This window comes from Balaenoptera borealis (genome assembly GCF_965194805.1).
Source record: "Balaenoptera borealis genome assembly, chromosome: 1".
Lineage (NCBI taxonomy): Eukaryota > Metazoa > Chordata > Mammalia > Artiodactyla > Balaenopteridae > Balaenoptera > Balaenoptera borealis.
The window spans coordinates 24,844,852-24,866,694 of NC_138860.1; the positions used below are offsets into that span (position 1 = coordinate 24,844,852).

The 21,843-nt window shown below is 33.9% G+C and overlaps 1 protein-coding gene across 6 annotated transcripts in view; it reads right to left on the bottom strand.

Annotated features, from left to right (window-relative positions):
• Positions 1-21,843, bottom strand: part of LOC309605026 (serine/threonine-protein kinase MRCK alpha-like) — a 95,509-nt gene that overhangs the window by 17,547 nt on the left and 56,119 nt on the right. For all 6 annotated transcript variants that reach the window (XM_082340279.1, XM_082340278.1, XM_082340277.1 and 3 more), the window contains 10 exons: positions 17,351-17,456; positions 14,758-14,894; positions 13,928-14,067; positions 12,569-12,650; positions 10,003-10,219; positions 9,055-9,117; positions 7,551-8,144; positions 5,758-5,855; positions 3,228-3,312; positions 542-665 (listed from right to left, as the gene is read on the bottom strand). In XM_082340279.1, coding sequence (XP_082196405.1) covers positions 542-665; positions 3,228-3,312; positions 5,758-5,855; positions 7,551-8,144; positions 9,055-9,117; positions 10,003-10,219; positions 12,569-12,650; positions 13,928-14,067; positions 14,758-14,894; positions 17,351-17,456 — 1,646 coding nt within the window. The remainder of the gene's footprint in view (positions 1-541; positions 666-3,227; positions 3,313-5,757; positions 5,856-7,550; positions 8,145-9,054; positions 9,118-10,002; positions 10,220-12,568; positions 12,651-13,927; positions 14,068-14,757; positions 14,895-17,350; positions 17,457-21,843) is intronic.

A 21,843-nucleotide genomic window follows, 5' to 3' on the forward strand; every position in this document is an offset into this window, starting at 1 on the left:
AAGTTAAACATTTACTTAGAAGATTTTGTTTTAAATTTTAAAAAAGATCTTATGATTTTTGGTGGGAAAACAGAGAGGGTTATTTTAGTGTTTAAATATCAAAGAAGCTCTACTCTATTTTACAGATAATTCTGAACATTTTATGGACATCTTCTTAAATAATTGCTAATATATTAGAAATGTTTTTATATGTAACTGGAAATACTACAAGCCTACTTCTGTTTGGTCATGAGAATAGTTAATCTGCACAGGTATGTTCTATGTTTATAAAAGCCCACATTCTAAAAATTGTAACTATTCCATATACATAGAGAAATGAATCAAAATATGGTACTTTAATCTAGTACACACTCACAATTGGGAAAGTATTAGTTAAAATTACACTGAGAAATACATTCATTATTGTAGTTTTTAACACCATAGATGATGATGACAGACTTTCAGAGATCAAATTTTCCTTCCAAATCAAATACAGTATTATTACCAAATAGTCCTTCTGATGCTATAGGCATCTTTAGATGAGTATGAAGTAAATATCTACCTCCTTTGTTGCATCCTTTCCTCTTCTGGAACTCTGAAGGAATAACGCCTCTTATTGTTAATATTTCTAACCATTTGTTTCCGACTATTATCTGATGTTTCAGGAACTACCAGTTCATCCCCTTCTGTTAAAAAAAAACAAAAAAACAAAGAACAATGATGTTCTTTAAAGTGCTAAGATGCTTTTCATCCATTAGTCTCTAAGACAGTACAAACATCAATCAATTATACAAGTATATGCAATTCTGATTTTTTAAAGTTGTGTTGATAAATCATAGTAAATAAGTAATCATTTTCAACGAAATATATGTAAACAAATATATGCTGAAATTAAATATAGCTTCCAGAGTATATTTTCACTTTTATTTGATTATAAACATAAAATGGTACAATTTTACTAGAAGAAAAAAAGGAAAATGTAGTTGCTTTGGTGTCCTATCACTTTGGCCACCCCACCCCCAATATCTCTACACCATCTTCTCCCTCCTTCCCAGTATTGGTTTCAATGGCTTAGGGTGTTAAAAAGCTCTTATTGTTGACCTGCACAGTAATCAGGCATAAATGGTAAATTATCCATGAAAATGATAAGTTAAAATTTTTTTTATATATTAAAACATGTCCTTTGTAGATCCAATTTGCAAGATGTGGAGTACAGGAAAGGAATTGTGTTTACTCTGGCTTCCTTTACTAAAAGTAAGAATCTTATTGCTATTTCTACTCTTCTAATCTTCAGGGGATACTTAATTATGTACACCTAGTCACCTAATGCCCACCTATCTCAATTTTAATACCTAGAAGTAAACAAAACTCTTAGTCATGGGCTCCCAAAACATGCTGGGATATGGTAAACATCCTCTAAAACAGACAACTGTATCCATACAACATGATGAATTCCATTCTCTAAATAAGGTAAGGAAAAAGAGAAAAGCCAATCTTTAGAAGTTTATAACACCCAAAAAGTTAAAGTGAGAAAAATGTAGTAGGAAGAAGCCAAAGGAGCCTGTAAGGCAAGCCAAAGCAAGATGATTAGTAAAAAAAAAAAGCAACATTCTCCTTGTATCATAATAATAGCTTTATCAGATTGCTTTCCTAACAGCAAATGTTAAAAGGATAAAATTTTAAAAGTAGATGAGAATTTGAGAGTTGGAATTTGAGAATTATGAGGGTGAAGCAGATCTTGGTGAGTTGCAGTGGCAACGGGAGATTCTGGACAGCCAGCGGACTGCAAGAGCACTTTGGGCTCCTGAGAGATGAAAGAGAAACAGACAAGACAGAGAAATAGAATTTCCTTTCCTTTTCAAAGGATAAGACAGGAAATAGGATTTCCTTTCCTTTTCAAAGGATAAGACAACTATGTTGAAATTTTGTCAGGTCTTCCTTCTCCAAGCTCCACCTTTACTCCTAGCCTAGAGTAGAAAGATGAGAGCATAAAAAAAGATGAGTTGGAATAGGTTTTATCCTATAGAGACAAATTGGGTTATGGACACATTCTACAATCCTTACATACAGTGAGAAGAGGGTGGATTTAATCTTGTCTAATCCCTGAATATCCTTTCTCAAGTCATACTGCAATATCCTCTTAGCATAGGACTTTTCCTACAGTCACCAGTCTGTATACCAAGAAGCCTCCAGTGCCAAGAGGATATACCAGAGCATCAAATCTGAAGCCAAGAAATTTGTGTGTACCTTAGTACTTAAAAACAAACAAAACAAAAATGACAAACTTTTGACGGTATTTTTTTTTGGATAGACTATACAAATTTATTGGAAGAATATGGGGGAAAAAAGAAAAGCATTAAGGAATATAATAATCCTACTACCCAGAGATAACTATTATAAACATTTTAATGTGTTTTCTTAATGCCAATGTTTTTACTTACATTTAAGTCAAATTATTATTCTAAATACATAATGTACCATAATTACATCTTCATTAACTAGATCCACCAGAAAAGATCATAAATTTATGAATACCTCTGTTACGGAGAAATTTGTTGCTAAGACATGAGAATAACTTATATCATTATAATAATATCTGTTAAAAGTGAGATTTTAACTGTTCAGAGGCACTCTCTGGCAATCAACCTAATTAGATGTGTGCAGTCTCCCTGGCCAGGACTCACTTCACTACTTTGGATGCTGCCCTTGTCCTGTCCATAGCACCCAGGTTCCCATTCCCTCTCCTGACTCTGGGCCCTCTGGTGACTTTCCTCTTGTCCCTGCTTCTGTTGCCCATGTTGTCATTAGCACTTCAAAAGTTCTAAGCCCTATGCATTGGCAGAAGATGTATTCCAATAGTCCCAAAACGGGACTCTGGATGAGTTTTCATAATTTTAGTGCTACAAATTTTGGCTAGGTTCTACAGTATTAAAAGTACAGAAGATATATTCAGTTATACTTTTTCTATTTACCTCAGTACTCCACAGAAAAATAACAAGGTAGGTCAGAATCAAATATTTTGCCTATACAGCTATGTGAGCCTGAACAGAACGACTTTTTGTCTAGTAGTTTATCTCAATATATTGATAGTATGTATTGAAGTTGTATTGAAGTTGATAGTGGTCAACTTCACAGACTTTGGAGTAAGATACACCTGAGTTTAAGTGGCTCTGCCACTTATTTTCTTCAGCAGTCAGATTAGTGAGAATACTTCTATGAAGCTCTCCTACTAATGTGTATTTTCTTACCTGCCATCTTATTTTTGAAATATATTAATCTAATCGTCTCCAACCCTAAAAGATTTAATGATCCTTCACTGTTTAAGGGTCGAACCTAAAATAATAAAAAATAAAATTAGTATTTCAACAAAATTCAAAAATTAAATCATAAAACTTTTGAGATATTTATAAAGCACACACGATTAAGACCTTTAATTTATCCTTCCTCTTCAGGAAGGAAATCAACAATTCTTACTAGAAAGGTATAAAATTATCTAACTTGAACAAACACAGTTATAATGATAACATTTTAAAGGAAGAATATTCTGGTCAAAAAAAGAAAAGCAGAAATACATTTAAACCTTAAATTTGACTTTTTAAAGCCATTAGTACCAGACGATGATACTAAGATATTCATACAGATACCTTATGAATCTTATTTGAACTAAATGTACACACATGACAGAGATGAAATTGTACATCACTGGGGAAAGGAGAGACTGTCAATAAATGGTGATGGAGCAACTGGGTATCTATATGGAACAAATGAAACTGAATCCCTACTTCACACCATACACAAAAAATCAATTCTAAATGGAATAGAGACATAAACACAGTAGGCAAAACTTTCAAACTTTTGAAAGAAAATAAAGATCCTATCTTTATGACCTTGAGGTAGGAAAGAGCTTCTTAAGAAAAGAAAGATAAACGTAAAAAGGATAAGAATGATATTACATTACACTTTATAACAATGAATTTTCAAGCAATAACAGCAAACGTTCACAAAATACACTATAAAAATTAACAGGTCACAAACAGGGAAAAGATTCACCACACCCATCACTAAACCAGTATCTACAATATATGAATAATTTCAATAAATCAAAAGATGACCAACCAAACAGGAAAATGAGCAAAAAACATGACCAGGTATTTCACAGAAGAGGAAATATGAACGATGAATAAACATACGAAAGATTATCAGCAACACTGTTAATTGGGGACATGCAAGTGAACACTTCAATGAGATATCACTTTATAACCATAAATAAATGGTTATAAAATTATGAATTCTGACAACGGCATGGGTCATTAAGAACTCTTATATACTGGTGATGGGAGTGTCAACTGGTACAATTACGTTGGAAAATAATTTGACACTACCTTGTAAAGTTGAACACATGCATTCTCCATGTCCCATCAATTTCGTTCCTAGCCATATGACTTAAAAGAAACTCCTGCACATACACACCTGAAGACATATATGACTTCTACAGCAACGTTCATAATAGCAGAAAGCTGGGAAATAATTCACATGTCTGCTAATCAGACAAATAAATTGTGATCTATTCGCCCAACAGAATATTTTACAGTAGTGAAAAGCAATGAAATATATATATGTGTGTGTACATATATATATAGTACATGTAACATGGATGAATCTTAGAAACAGTAAATACATGAAGATAGCAAGGCAAAAGATGATATACAACATAAAATTTTATTATCTCAAACACAAGCAAAACTGAACAATATATTGTTTAGAAATATTTAAATATACAAAAAATTCTGTATTTTAAGAAAAGCAAGGGAATGATAAACACAATAATCAGGATAAGGGAAAAATACACAAGTAGATTCAGTAAAATTGGTAATGTTCTGGCTCTTAAGTTAGGAGGTGAGTTCATAAGTGATCAGTTTATTATTACGCTTCATAAAGATCATATATTCTTTTATGTATACTTCAAAATTCACATGATAAACATAAAAGGGAAAACTAATTGTAACCAGCCCGAATTTATAAACTCGAGGACCATATTTAGTTGTTTTATAAAATTTGGCAGTATTTACAAGAGCTTTTCCCACTGCTGTTATGGTTTAAAATTGGGTCAGATTTTGAAATAAGATCTCGGTTACTTTCTTTTACCTATTCCTCTAAACCCTGCCCTGCAACTAATGACACACGCTGCATATACTTACATGAAACTATTATTCTTCATTTTTGCAAAACAGCCATTCTATTAATGGTAAAAATTCTCTTTATATATCATAGGGAAATGTTAAAGGAAAATATTATATTTTATTAGGAATGTGTGAAACCTTTATTTTTTAATCATGAGATGCTTATACAGAGCATTGGTTCTAATTTTAATCACTTTTCTAGCCCATGAAATTTGTCCTCACAGGATTAAAATTGCATACCATTATGTGAAAAACAGTAAAATTACAAATAATATACTCCTTCAGAGCTCCTTAAACTAAAGTGGAAGATAACACTGACCTTTCAAGTTGGAGAATATATTCTAGTTGTTCATTATTATAATAATCATACGCTATATAGTGAAACAAAATGTAATAAAAATAATATGGTGCTGAGCTACCTGTAAAATTAACCAGCTTGATTTTTCTTTTTTTCTACTCTTAGCTAAGTCCCAGATTACCAATTATGTTATTATATGTGACAGAAAATGCTAAACTAGTGAAAAATAGCTAAATATTCATATTAGTGTTTCACTTATAATCATTTGTTCACTTAGCCCATTTTTTAATGTTAAATTACCTTTTTGAGTGGGAGAGTCTGAATCCATTCCATGGAGTTCACATCAAAGATATCAACTGCATTTTCACTATACACTGAGAGATACGGTGCATTGTAACCTGGGAGATGGGAAGGAGAGAAGAGCTGGCTGGTTACTTTTAACTGCTAAACCCAAAACATTTTGAAAGATCTATGCTAAAGAACTGTAGAGTGGAATCCCACCAAAATCCTATTGTTAGCATATAGTAGCCACATCAATACCTTTTTGAAGTTAAAAACCCCATAAATCATAAATGAAGAGGTTTTAAGGCCATTATAACACAGAAGGAGCCTGTTAACACCAAGGGTATATTATTCCCTTGCCCCATACTAGTTCTATAAAGGAATTTCATTACACTTTAAATAACTGATTCCTAAAGTAGTTAAGCTCTTGACAGTGAAACAACTTGCGAAGTAGAGAAATCTTCAGGTAAGAGTTATGGTCACATTTATGAAAGTATGATAAAGCATCTGGCACAGGAGATACTCAATATATACTTACTGAAAGAATGAACATCAATAAATGGTGACACAAGCAAAGAAAGATTACATGATTTACCTAAGCTAAGGTCATGAATTAAATTTTTGGCAGAGCTATTCATAAAAGCCAGATATTCTAATTCTTATTCTAATTCCAATTAACACTGTACAATTCACATAATACTTTGAATTATTTTCTGACTAGTATTCATTCTAAATATGATGTCATAGATAAGAGTATAAATTTCAGAAGAAACAAAACATCAAGAATAGTTAAGTCTGGGTAGGTAGAAGTATTTTTCTTTTGTTCTTTTTATCTAGATTTTCTAATTTTTCTGTACTAAATATATATGGCTCTCCTAAAACTTTCTTATATTGAACTTTTAAACTTGACTATACTCATACCCACCATTCCTCCTATCTTGTTGCAGTGAAAGAGGTTTTACTCCTCCTGTTCCAAATCCTTTCCCCTATATTCTGACTTCCATCCTTTTTGGCCTCTTGGGGATCTTACTCTATTTCCTGTATTTATCATATAGTCATCAACCTTTCCCTGGCTCCCTAGTGACTATTTCCCTTCGGCATTTAAACATGCTCAAAGTATCTTCCACTAAAAACAAAATGTGTTGGATTAGATATTCCTCCTACATGCCTGTACTTCTGCTATCAGAGCACTTATATTCTACTGCAACTTGTTTTGTCAGGAATCCATTCTACTGCATTCATGCTCTGTGAGGGTAAGGCTGTCTATTTTGCTCAATGTTATATCTCTTACAGTAAAATGACACATAATAAGTATTCAATAATTTATTAATATCTTAATGTTTCTTGAAAGTATCTACCTACCTAGATAAAAATGTAAAAGTGAATAACACTTTTCAAATGCTACATTATACCTTCACATAACTGATTAAATAATTCACTAGGTAACCACTTCTCTAGAATAAGTCCTATGAGCTATTAGTGCTCACAAGCACTGTATTTGGGGGGACCATGAAGATACCTCCTTAGGGTTATTTCAAAATACAATAATATGTGTTAAAAATCTATCTAAGTAAAATATTGCATAGGAAGATTAGCTTTAATTATGTTCCTGTTAATGTTGACCCTGTTGGCCTAGGTCTTAACGACATATGGTTAGTTACTTTACATAAAACATACTTGATGCTTAGGAAAAACCTCAAAGATGACTTAAAAAACAACCTGTTATTAACAATGAATACATAAAGGAGATGAAGTAGCAGGAAAAAGAAAGAAACAGCAAGATAAGACAGCGAAAAGTAAGAGGATCTTACAACAAGAGGAAGGATTTGCTGGCCACATCAATTCCTGTTGTCTAGATCTTCGGCCCTGACAGTCAGTATATATCCCAATGCTGTTAAAACACAGCAGATATTCTTTACTGGAGATTTCAACTGCACAGATGGCATCCATTGGTTGATGTGCAATAAATGAGAGTGTATGGTCATTTGAATGGAGCATACTGTATGGACTTCCTTCTCCATTCAGGGGGTATCTTAGAAATCCAGACTGGAATCCCACACAGAGTTGTTCACTGAAGATTGCCATCCACTGGACATTACATGGGACTTGAATTTCCTTAAATTTTCTGTGACGGGTCTTGCTCTGAAATAGTTCATAACAGAGGATCTGCCTTTTCATAGCCACACACAGGCATGTAAGAGCTCCATGACGTACTTTTCCAGAAGTTATGGTTTGACACCCTTTAGTTTCTGCCAATTTATAAAAATCAGTCTCTCGCCCATCCAAAGCTGACATAGGAAAAAGTCGTACATGACGATTTCGTCCTGAGATCACAGCAACAAGTTGATCATTTGGAATGAGTTCAATCTGATGAATCTTCTTATTGTCACCAACTCTAATAATTTCTATGCAAAGAAACAATAATAAATCAACTGCAAAATGTTTTGTTTACCTATTAATTATATCCCAACTATACTCAAAAGAATATGTCAACTTATAATAAAGACATAGATACACACACAGAAAAAATGAGAGATCAGAAATCATATGGAGAAAGGTGAAGATAATTACACCCATTATAAGATAATTTAACCTATCTATAGTAAGGTATTAAATTTAGCACTGAGATTTCTGGCAGCCAAGGCAAAGCGTTCCTATGTGATAAAGCATGCCAGATCTTTAAGAAAAACCTCTTTACTCTCACCAAATCCTAGGGAAGTTTACCACGGGGTTACTATTTTTAAAAACTGAGTAACTCATGTTTCACTAAAGGTATTTCTTTGGGTAACAAATTAATGAAGTTTAAATGCGTTGTTTTCCCATGATCTAACTTGATATAAAGACAGAACTTAGAACACTGTATTCAAGAATGCTAAGTTAAATGGGTTCCTTTTTATTTCACCCAGTATTTAATCTCTCCCTAAAAAGAAATCTGTTGTGTTAAACTGTGGGATAAAAGACCCCCAACAACAAACACATTTTAATGACTGTTACCGCTTCTAGTACTGTTAGAACTATGAAAAAAATCAAGTTGCATTTTTCTTTCATGTACCATCTTTAGAAATGCAATCTGAGTTCATACAGCAGAACTGTAAATAAAATGACACAAGAAAGATAATGCACATGGAAGTTTTAGAACTCAGATGGATTATAAAAATTAAAAAATTATCTTTTGACTTATAAACGTATCCAATTAGGCCTGGAAAATTTCAATTACAGAATAAATAAGAGCAAATCCTGCTCTTTTTAGAATTCAGAATCTGTAGGTTAGAATACTCTATCAATAATATTTTCTCCAAAATAATTTTCTCTTACCATCTTTGGTGACATGCACAACAAATAACCCTTCTTCATTCCCCAAAGCTATTCTTTCATGATCTATATAAGACATAAATATGAAGTATTTTTATTAGGTAGAAACTATGTAAATTCATAGAATAAAACAGATAACAAAAGAAATTTGGTACAAAAAACCAAATAAATAAAATAAGTAATTAAAAAATAGCAATAACAATTTGCACTATTAAATTTCCTTTCAGATTACTGTGGTAAATATTACCTCGTGTCTTTTTTTAATAGAACAATCATTAGAAAATAATTTATATCAATGCTTATAAAAAGATATAAATGTTTATTCAATAAAAGGTGAAAGAAAAAACCCCCTAGTTTGTTAGCACCCTGTGTCCAGTTCCATTTCTTGTTTGGGGAGGGAAAAATTGTGAAAGGCATTTGAACCCTACTCATCAAACTTTTCATTATTTCCTAGAAAGTAACAAAAGAGTGGGCAGTGTACGTAAGAATATGGTGAAAATTGAAACCTCCAGACAGAAAAGCTGCCATTTTTGAGGGCATATTATATATGGAGCACTCTGTGTTACACATTCCGTCTTATTTAAACTTCACAGTAACCCTCTGCAAGGTAATTAGTACCTACATTTTACATAGGAAACTGATGCTTTATGAAACAGCTTATGTTTTAAACAACTTTTCCTAAGTCACACAAGCGGAAAATCGATTCGTTAATAGGTTAATCTTTAGCATTGTTGCTTTTTCAGAAGAAAACACATTTGAAAAGTGTATTTATTCTTGTTTACTGAAAAATAAAGTTCTAATATGGTCTCATTTATTCAATAAACATTTACTGAGCATCTGTGATATAACAAATACCATGTTAGACACCGGGATTCCTAGATGAAAACCAGTCCCTGCTGACAGGGTATATTAGTAAACAATTATAACAAGATAAATGTTATGAATTCATACCTATGATTGCAGCTGCCTGGGTCGTTTTAATGAGGGGAAGAGTGCTGTCATAAGCCTCTTTGGGAACATACACTGAGCGGTCTCTGAATTTGTTTTTCTTCAAAATCTTGTGCAATTCACTCAGCACTCCCACCCATTTACTCTTCTCATTCTCACTATCTGCTAGCATCAGGATTGAACATTTGTTATTAGACGCTGAGAGCTGGGAAGCTGTGACCTAGAACAATTTAATCAAAATTCATGATATCAGCAAACAGATACCTTTTAAGCCAGTTTTATACGGATGCTAGTTTGCTTAGCACTAGCCAACAAAATGAGCATTCATTAAGTGATAACTTTAACAGAGTTTAGCTATTCATAATCAGAAGAATAGTTTTAGCATTATAATTCATGACAAAGGTAGAAGATACCATTCTAAATGTTAGTGTCATTTGTATTTTCTTTGCTGCAAAGTGCCAGAATACTATCACTAAAAAATCCATTACACACAGTCATATAACAACAGCAACTGACATTTATTGAGTAATTACTGGGCACTGGGCACAGATCAAAGCACTTTGTAAGTATTAACTCATTTAACTCTATCAACATCTTTACAAGGTAGGTATTGTTATTATATTGATTTTATATATGAAAAAAACTGTGATGCAGAGAAATTAATTTCTCCAAGGACACACAACTAGACTGGAATCCTGTGTCCACGCTTGTGAGCACTACACTATACTGATTTTCAACTTGTTTTAAAAAAGTCAAAAATACTCAGAAGTACTTAAGATTCTCTGTTACTTCATAACAATAACTCATCTCAGGGAAGACCAGATCACTTGAGCTAGTATTTAAATGAAGGTTTATAATTATACAATGACACTATAATCAGAACAGAATTAAATTATGTATATATGGATCCTTTACTAAAAGTAATTTGGGACTTCCCTGGTGGTCCAGTGGCTGGGACTCCACACGCCCAGTGCAGGGGGCCTGGGTTCGATCCCTGATCAGGGAACTAGATCCCACATGCTGCAGCTAAAAGCCCCCCGTGCTGCAACTAACACACGGCGCAGCTAAATAAATAAATTAATATTAAAAAAAAAAAAAAAAGAAGAAGTAATTTAAGCAGCAGTGACAATAAAATCCCACAATTAGAATCAGTTAAGATAAGTGGGCCTCTGTAGGCTCCCTTGGTACTGGTGAGAGAATAGTTGTTGGTCTAGGAACTGAAAGACTAAGTATGGTCTTTGTCTGACCTTCCTCATATACAAGATTCATAGACAAATACAAAGCATATAGGCATACCATTAAGGCAACAGTCCTTTTTATTAACCTCTATTACCTTAATTCACCAACTCGAGATGGCCCTGTATTAGACAGCCTCCAAAGATGGCTACCAACAATTCTTCTATGGAATCCCACTCTTCTTATCAAGAAATGCAGTCTATTTCCCCTTCTCTTAAATCCGGGCTGACCTCATGACTTGCTTTGGCCAACAGAATGGAGAGGGGTTATTATGCCTGTTTTGAGCCTAGTCCTTAAAAGGCCTGGCAGCTTCCTCTGCTCTCTTGGAAGTCGGTCACGGAGAGCTCAGCCAGACTAGTGGATGATTAGAGACCACGTGGGGAGAGTTCATACAGAGAACTGAGGTGGCCCAGTGAACAGCCAAGTACCAAGGCGAACAGCCAGCACCAAGGCCCCAGATGTGAGAGTAAGGTCATTTTGGATATTCCTGCTCCAAATGAGCTGAATGCAGTCACATGAGAGACCCCAGTTGACACCAGAACTTTATACCTGAAGAACTGACCCACAGAATGGTGAAAAATAAATCACTGTTGGCTTAAGCCACTAAGTTTTGGAGTGGTTATTACAAAGCAATAGAACTGAAACATACTAACTTTTTAAATGAGATCTTAAAGAAACTTCTATTTTTTAAAAAATTGAGAAATCTCATGCTTATTCATTTTTTCATGTTGTAGTGCTTATCTGAAAATTGAATTGTGACTCAAAAATATTATCCAAGAGGAAATCTATTTTAGAAGCCATATATTCATGCTTTCTTTCTTTTTTTTAAAATTTATTTTATTTTTGGCTGTGTTGGGTCTTCATTGCTGCGCGCAGGCTTTCTCTAGTTGCAGCGAGCCGGGGTTACGCTTCATTGCGGTGCACAGGCTTCTCATCGCGGGGGCTTCTCTTGTTGTGGAGCACAGGCTCTAGGCGCGCGGACTTCAGTAGTTGTGGCACATGGGCTCAGTAGTTGTGGCTCACGGGCTCTAGAGTGCAGGCTCAGTAGTTGTGGCACACAGGCTATGTTGCTACGTGGCATGTAGGATCTTCCTGGACCAGGGCTCGAACCCGTGTCCCCTGCACTGGCAGGAGGATTCTTAACTGCTGCGCCACCAGGGAAGCCCTATTCATGCTTTCTATTGGTCTTTTACTAATTAAATATTTACTTAGCACAAATTGTCTATAAGATTTGGTTCTATTCCAAATAAGTTTGTGATCTATATAGAAAGGCAAAACGTATACTCATGAAAAGCGAATAATTCAGTGATCAAATTACAGCACACATACTTACTCTAAATATACAGGGTATGTCTTTTCGACTTGCATGAATAACATCAGAAGCCAAGACTGAACTCACAGAAAATTCTTCATCCCTGAAGGAAAAGTTAAAAGTCAATGGAAACAGTACAAGTCAGTGTATGTGGGTATGTGTGTGTGGTTTTAGGCGTGTATCCAAATAACACATATGAAGCAATCCTTAAAATTTAATTGCACAAAATATCCAAATTAAATTTTTAAAATTTTTTAATTTTCTCCCTTTGTAATTGATAGTGCCAAAAGTAATTTATCAAGTGTAATTTAACAGTGCCACATTATACAAGAGTTAGAAATCATTTCTGGCTTACTCGGAGTCAAAAGGCCAGTAAGTACATATGGATTCGAACCCTGGTAGGTCTGCAGCATCTCCAGCAGACTGCACCCTCTTTCCTCTCATAATACATCTCAAGTGCCTTCAACACAGCTCATCTGACATTTTACTGTTCCTTCAACACCTAAAACAGATTTCCTCCACCATAATTTATTCCTTGTGACTTCCTTAATTTGGTTATTGGTACCATCATTCTCTTGGTCTTGAAGACTTGACATCTTAGTTTTATTTTTGATTCTTCTCCCTACCTTTCTGTAATTGGTCCCTTAGGAGGTTCTGTCAAATTTTCCTTACTGATATGCTAGTATTTCTTGCATCTGTTCCTTTATATTCCATATTTGTGGGGAAGATAATGTGTTTGAAATGCTGGTATGAAATGCCAATGTGAGCCAGAGCTAGAAATTCTAGTTTTGAGCACTGGAGAAGACCTGGACTGGAGACATATGTCCGGGAGTCGTCAACACAGAGATGGCTGAAGCTATGGCAGTCAATAAGATCACTGAGGGAGAGCGTTAAGAGAGTCACAAGAAGAGGGTAAGCAGAGCACCCCAAGGGGCAGGGGAAGATTCTGAAAAATGAAACTAGAAACATTCAAGAGATATACTTACTTAAATGTTCACTGATTCATTTTATATTCCAAGAGCCTGTCCGATTTTGAGATTTTTATTTCCTTTCCTCACATTGGAATTGTACCTAAGCCTTTACTTTAGGTGATGATATGAACATTACACACATGAGACTCCAGAACCCCAGCAACCTTTAAACTGGTCTTTTGGTTTCAAACATTAGCTTCTTCTCCCTGACCCAACACACATCAACCTGTTCTATAACTACACCTTATTTCATATTTTTAATTATGTTACGATTGCAATATTAGTAAATGAGAACATTAACATGAAATTAGATTTAAATAAAAACATGGCAATGCAATTAGAAGAAAAATCACATGCTTTTCATTCCTATGTTGCAAAGATACAAATATTTTCACCTTCGCAAACTTACCTCATGTCAATCACCTGGCTGACTACAACCCTGGGCTGAGAGGCTTTTCCTTCAGCAATATCGTACAGAAAGAGTTTGAAATCACAAACTACAGCCAGTGCTCTTTGCCATCCTTTCTTCACTCCAGCTGGCTTAGGGATCTTAGACATGCAAACAAACAGACAAAACAACCTAAACTGAAATGTCAGTTAGAGCCCCTTTAATTACATATGTAACTGCATGATGAAAACCTAACGACAGTGTACACGTGTTGTAAGTCTGCCACTGTGTTTGGTAAAGTAGCAGATGGTACACATATATCATTAATAACATGGGAAAGTGTGATAACACATTCTTCAAACACTGATTGACATTATATTCTGAAAAAAACTTTAATGGTACCATTTTAATTTTCTCTAGCAATTCATTACAATAACATTCATGGATTTCTAAGTAGCATAAAAGCCAAATTTGGTAGTAGGATGAAAAGCAGCTTACACTTTAAATATTATTCAAGATTACAAGTAAGATTATGTCTTGACAATATCTCCTGCTTCATAAGCATATGCCAACCCTCCAGCAAGATGAAGAGCCAAAGACCCCTTTATGGAGATTGCAACATCTGTTCATTACAATACAGGGACAGTACAGAAAATTATGAGACATTTTGGAATTTATTCTGAGCGAAAGCTAGGTTTTTGTTTTCAGATCATGACTGTGAATGAAGTAAAACTGTTAGATGAATTTTATTCACCTAATTTTCTGTCAAGGACTGTGTTTGTAAGGTGATTTTCTTTCATTCATTAATTAGCCTTAAAAGATTAATCTAAACCCAACCTAATCATACTTACCCTGACATGCCCTTCATATGCTGTTCCTATTCCTTTCTGTGGATCTATACCCAGGGGACCTTTTGTCTGTTCAGGAGGAACTGGACAAGCAGTTGGAGCTTTGTTTACACAAGTTATGTGACATGAAAATCCACACACTTTTGGAGGGGAAAAAAGAAACAGTGTTCAATAAAAATTCGTTTTTACAAAGAGAAAATTCACTGAGCACTCATTACATGCAAAGTGCCATGTTAAATGAATGCTTACCTCTGATTTTATTTTAAACAACTTGACAGTATTTTTGTCATTTGGGGAGCTGATTCATTTGCTCACCAATAAGAATTTCAATGAGAAATAGTAAATACTTTTTTATTACTGTAATATGTAATATTACTGTTCTGTGTTAACACTAGTGATCAAAATGAGAAGCAAATAGATGGAAAAAAAATCTAACCTTGCAAATAAAACAAATGTTTTAAATGTTGAATTCTTAAAAGAGTAGCTTCTGGAGTTTTCTTTAACTCTTCATCTCACTGCAATTTGGTATCTGACCTGAAGTCTCTCTTGCAAGAGTCACTGATGGATGTTAAATTACCTGACATCTTTTCAATATCTGGCAAATTTTACCAATCCCTCTTTTTGAAATTTAAATTGTTCAATGATTAAGAAGGTATAATTTAAATTTTAGGAGTTACTGATATTATTGTATATACTTAAATTACTACTAAGATAATAATAGTAGTTAACTTTATCGAGTGTTTTTAATTTTTTCTGTAATAATCTAAGAGAGGTAAGATTATCCCCATTTACATATGACTGGCCCTGGGTCACAGAACTCGTAAGTGGCATTGCTGGAATTCAAACCCAGGCAGTCTTGCTCAGAGCCTGCATACGTAACTACCAAGAGTATTGCCATGATACCTCTTGATACTTAAATGATGAACTTGAGATTCTAAGACAAAATGATAAATAAAAATAAACTCTCTTCCACTGAGACTTGGTTGGTTGAGAATTAAAGGTTACAATATTTAAAACCAACAAGCTTGTTGGGAGGGGTTACAGACTAAGAATATCTATTTAGACAATTCCTACCCTCAGGGGGATCCTGGAGAATATCTGGGAAGGAATAAAAGAGGAACTGAAGGGATACCATCATGGGAACACATACACGTGGGAAAATGGATTGTATATCACAAATGGATACAAACCCAGCAGAGAGGCAAGAGGGACTAGTACTGACTGTCAAAAACGATTCATCTTCTGTAAGACAACTCATTCACTTCTAAGTAGAGTGTCTAACAAGTTACAATTTGCTTTAATAAGCAAAAATCTCTCTTCCAACGGGCAATGGAAACAATAAGGTAATTGTCCTATACTGGATCTAATTTCAACCAAGAAGAATTAAAATGACAGGACTCTTTAGAGGTTATAACCACATTATACAACACTTATGAAAGCCTGAGCATAGTCCAATGTGTCCCCACAGCTTTATAGGGTAGGCTGGTAGGCTGCAAAGAGTCAGTCTGAAGAAAAGGCCCAATTTCATGGCAGGAGACCCTTAGAAGGGAAGAGAATTGGGAAGATCTCAAAAATTCCTACTATGGAACTGCAAATGATTCTGGTTCATAAAAAATGACAAGAGACCTAAAGCCAAGTAGCTGCCAGGATTCTTTCTGATAAACAGATTAAAAAAATCACATTTATAAGTACTGGCTAAGTTTCACAATGAGACAAAGCAAATTCTCTCCATTGGGTTCAGACACACCTCCCTAGTCAATGACAGAGGCTATTCCTTCTCAGATTACTTTGTTATCTTTACCTTTAACCTCCCCTTAACTATGTTTCCCAAGGCTCTGTCCTCATACTTGTTCTCTTTTTACTCTACATGTGTTTCCTGGAAAACATCATTCATATTCATCACTTCACACATTCAGAACTCTCAAATCTCTACTTTTAAAGCCTGCCCATTTCCTTTGGCTCTAAACCCATGCATCTAAGAGACTAGTTAAGATAATGCAATCAGGATCTTCCACTTGGGTTGTGAGAACTAGCCAAACAGTAGAACACTGATCCCCAGCGCCTAGAAGCACAGAGCAGGCATTCTGCGAGCATGTGATGGATGGATCAATGAATGGTAGGGAAAAACCTCTGCTACTAACACTAGGAGTAAAATATCTTTTGAGGCATAGTAGCCGACATTTAATATTTGTGAAAAGATACTTCATTGTCTACTTATTAATAATAATTTCTCTAATAAATTAAACAAGAGTAAAATTAAATGAATAGATTCAAGAATAACTTTCACATATTTTGTCATACAGGTTAATGGGTTTTGGGGACCACAAATTCTCCTGAATGATGAAACAAAGATGAATGAAACATATTTAAATATAGCTCCCCTGGAAAATGTTTCTAGGGACCATCTGTCTAGTTTCCAATATTCAACAGACTTTAGCAAGGTGTTCAGTTTATTATCCAAAGAAAAGCAAATGATTAAGTTAAATAAATAAACATTTATATACTTTTTAAAGAGAATAAAGCTATTTGATTACAATTCAGGGAGTAAATGTCAGGACTCTAAATTAGTCACATTTTCTTACCATTTAATTCTTACCTTCACAGGAACAGCCTTGTCTTATCAAGCCCACCATCAAGGAGGTACACTGATGACATTTGGTAGGAGTAGTAAAAGATTTGACAAAAAACTGATGAGTCTTGCGCTGCAAAACAAATTGATAAAAACATACACATTGTTGATTTAAAGGACTTCCATAATATGAATCTCTGTGAACCACACCAGCTGCTAGAATGTTTTCTAATTAGGTGTAGAATGAATTCTTTTCATTTCTCACCACATCTTTCTATAATTAATGCTCTTTAAATATTTTTATTAGGCAATATTGAGCTGGATTATGCTAAAAATAATATAAGAAGTTAAATGATAATCAATTGCTCTTGAATGCCGTTTGAAAAGTTATAAAATAAACTAGCATTTTTTTGCTCATGAATTTTGAATTCAGGATTTTTGTAAATTCTTTGGCAATGCATTAGGTGAAATTTTGCATATTTATACCTATACAAATAAAGAAATTTAATATGCTTTTATACCTTCTTACGAAGAACAAACAGTAATTTAAAATTCTTGTCCCTACTAAAAATCATGTATTTGATTTTCTGGGACCACGAACAAGTAACATGCTTAACAAACATGTTTCCTCCCTTGGAAGCAGGCAGTATTACACTTGAGCAGATATAAATACACATATATTATTCCAGAGACAGACTGAAAACCCAGCAGTTAAAGTTCCTCTCTAAGTCTTTGCTGATCTGTATGGTGGTACGCCAATGTAGATTTCAGCTCTCTAGAACACTTCTTTCCTCTCCAAATGAACTCTTAGCATGTTTTAATAATAAATGAATTGTAGCCACTGTTCTATCACTCTGCTGTGTGAATTTAGGAACAAATTACTTAACTCCTCTGTGTCTCACTTTCTTTATTCTATAAAATAGAATCAGTAATAATATCTACTTCATGGGGTGGTTAAATGAGCATTAATATAAACAAAGCCTTTTGAACAGTGCTGGCACAGAGTAAGCATTCAAAACATATTTACATATGTATGTTATAAATATAAACATATTTATAAAACATATTCTGAAAACAAATTTGGCTAATTATTTCTTTTTTATATGTGTGATTGATTTAAACTAGTAAAAACTTTATCCTGTATTCTGGTAATGTGTGAATACTGATGGAAAACAGTTTTAAAGTAGTATTATTTCAGTTGAAGTTTACCATATTAACAAAAAACTAAAGAGAATATTCAAAGCTTTAAAATTTAAGTTAAAAATAAATTTTGCTCTTCTCAACTGGGATATATTTACATATAACAAAAGAAATTAAAAAAAAATCAAGCGTAGAAAAGTACATCATCTTTTTATATTAGGGTCCTGGAATGGAATGAGATTCTCAAATTTAGAGCAGTCATGAGCTCTGGTCCAACCTCAAACCATTCTATTCTAGAAGTTCCTCAGAACCTTTGGTCAGTTTCAAAGCCGCACTGGGCTGACTTTATTCTAAGTAGGGTACAGACTATCTTTCTACTGGCTCTATAATTGCTGTATGTGGACTGAGCAACAACCAAGGTGCAGACGTTGTGCCAGTAATTCTCAATCATCTCATTTAATGGAGACAATGCCTCTGGGAAGACAGGTATTATTTCTTTATATAGATGAAGACACTGAAACTCAGAGAGATTAAATAAATTAGTCATGAATAGACAGTTATTGGTAGAGTTAAAATTCAAGCCTGGATCTGATTCTGCCATCTTTCAGAGTTCGATAACTTAAAAACATGTAACTGAAAACTATGATCCAAAAAAAAAACCCAAAACACCAGACTGCATAAGACACAGTTAGGTCAAGACTAGAGGCCTCCATGCCTGTGATAAAAATACCTGATTTGTTAACATCACATAAAATTTTGCTCAACATTTCTCCTGTATACTAATTTTTACTCTTAGTTTTTTTAACTTTCAGGAACTATGAGAGTAAATTTTCTAGTGCTAACTTTTTCAATTGTTCAAAATACATTAATGCAATAATGCAAAATTTGTTACTGATTGGTTCTAAAGGCTTCTATTACAATGAAAGAATTAGTCAATGGCTTGAGGTAAGTAACTGTTCTTTTTTTCTTCTTCTAAAGGATAAGAAGACATGTCTGAAATGACAGTAATAAAATAACCATGCCCATGACAAATTTAATAGTATTACATCACAATATCTAAAAATTGCTTACAAAACATATTTATTATATACTTTTTCCCCAGAGATCTGCTCAGGATGTCATAATTTTAACTAAGTATGCAATAGTAGGAAAGATAAACAATGTTTTACCAAAGCATTGATTTTAAATGACCAACTGGCAGGTGCCGGTTAAATTCTAGGAGGTGGGCGTGATTCACTACTGAAGATTAATGGTCCATGTTTTACTAATCCCAACTAAGAACAGTATAATATATAACATAAATAACATGATTCTGAGAGCATCAAACTTTAGGCAACACACAATAGGCTTCTGGTTTTCTTTCTTTCTGGTGCGGGGTGGGGGAAGATGAATAGTAACAAAAAGATAGGTAAATTCAGCCCTAGGATCTAGACCACTTGGCTTCTGGATCTTTCTAAGATCCCCCTTCTTGTCTCCTGGTCAATACCTGATTTCTAATACTTCCACAAAAGGTAGTTGGAGGAGGAGAAAAAAATGATTAGTAAAAGAGGCATTAAACCTAAAGCATGAACTCAAATTAATTTTAGATTATGTGATAATTTGGAATGAAATGAGAATTAACTATAACCTCGAAATTTAAAGAAGTTGATAGAAAGAAGGGTTCTTTTCTATTCCAATTTTGTCAGTGTTGCAGACTTCAAGCTACTCAGTGGAGAAGGTAAAATACTTTTAATAAAAGATGTGAGAACAAAGTAGAACCAACCCTTTTTGAGAACTTACAAATTAGTAGTTGTACATAATTAGGATTCTACACTATAAATGACAAGTAAAGGAGTCTTTATCTCAAGCAAACCTTTATTAAAAGTTTTTTTTAAATAACCTTTTTCCCTTTTAAACACTTTTACTTTGAGATAATTATAGATTCAATCCTTCATCTTTTAAAAAACATGAAGTAAATTTTATTTTATTTTTTGGGGAGGAACAATAGGTGTACAAAATTGAGTTAATATTCAGTCCATGAAATATTATCACCAGAGCTTCGTGGAGGCCCCTCTAATTTTGTTTGACCTTATTTATTTATTTATTTATTTATTTATTTATTTATTTATTTATTTATTAAACTGGACCCCTATCTTAAACCACTCATAAAAATCAACTCAAAAGTAAGGATGGAGTAAGGATTGAACATGGACCTGAGTCCATAAAACTCCTAGAAAAGAGCATAAGGACTAAGATCTTTGACATTGGTCTTGTATTTAGCCTTATTTTATTTTTAATTCATCCTTGATGATCTACTCCCCATCCTTCCCCATGAAATCTGTCACCCAATCTAATGTGATCTACACAGGTCCTTGGATATGCACACAGCCTTATGAGTTAGATATTTTTGAGTGTTGCTAATTTATATAAATGTGATTTTGTTACACATCAACCATATTTTACCTATCTTTCTTCTATTTCCAACTCCCTGTTACCATATGCAGCAGTAAGCATCTCTGTCATGTTGCCTAATGGATCTGCATAAAAATTTTTCTGAAGGAATGAGATTGTTGGGTTATGTGGTATATGTCTACTCTAGTAGCCAGGTTGTTCTCCAGAATGGTTGTGCCTGTTTAAAATTCCACTAGCTGTGTGTGAAGCTGCGTGTTTCTTCACATCCTTGATGCTACCTTACTTACTTTTTGACAATCTGGTGAGTATAAAGTAGTATTAATTTTAAAATTATTAAATTATTTTAATTTTTAATTTCACCAATTATAAATAAGGTTGGACATTTCTTCACATGCTTGCTGACCATCAGGATTTCCTTTTATGGGAATTACTTATATTATTTGCCAGATTTTCAACTGGATTTCTCATCTTTTTCACATGCAGTTACAGGAGTTTCTTATATACTGTGTTCTAGAAATGAATCCCTTACTGGTGTTAAACACTGCAAATATCCTCTACTAGTCTGTCATCACTTATTAACCACCTATTAACAATGTTTTCAATGTACAAAGATCTTTAATTTTAATGTAGTAAAGTCCATCAATATTTTCACCTTATGATTGTGATTTGAGATCTTATTTTCATTACCTAGTCACAAAGCAATTCTACACTTTCTCCTATGTATGTATGTTTAATTTTTAAAATCAAATTAATACATGTATATAGTTTTAAGAGTAAACAGTATCACAATCCTTATAACAAAAACAGAAGTACCCGTTTGCCCCAAGTCGTCCTTCCTAGGGGCAATTTCCTTTAACCCTGTTAGCTATTTACTTCTATCAGCAGAACGAATTTTAGGGTTCAGAGTTCTTTTTTTTCAACACTTTGAACATACTTCTTGTCTTCTTGCATCTCGTCGCTGTTGAGAAGACCAATATCAATTTGACTTT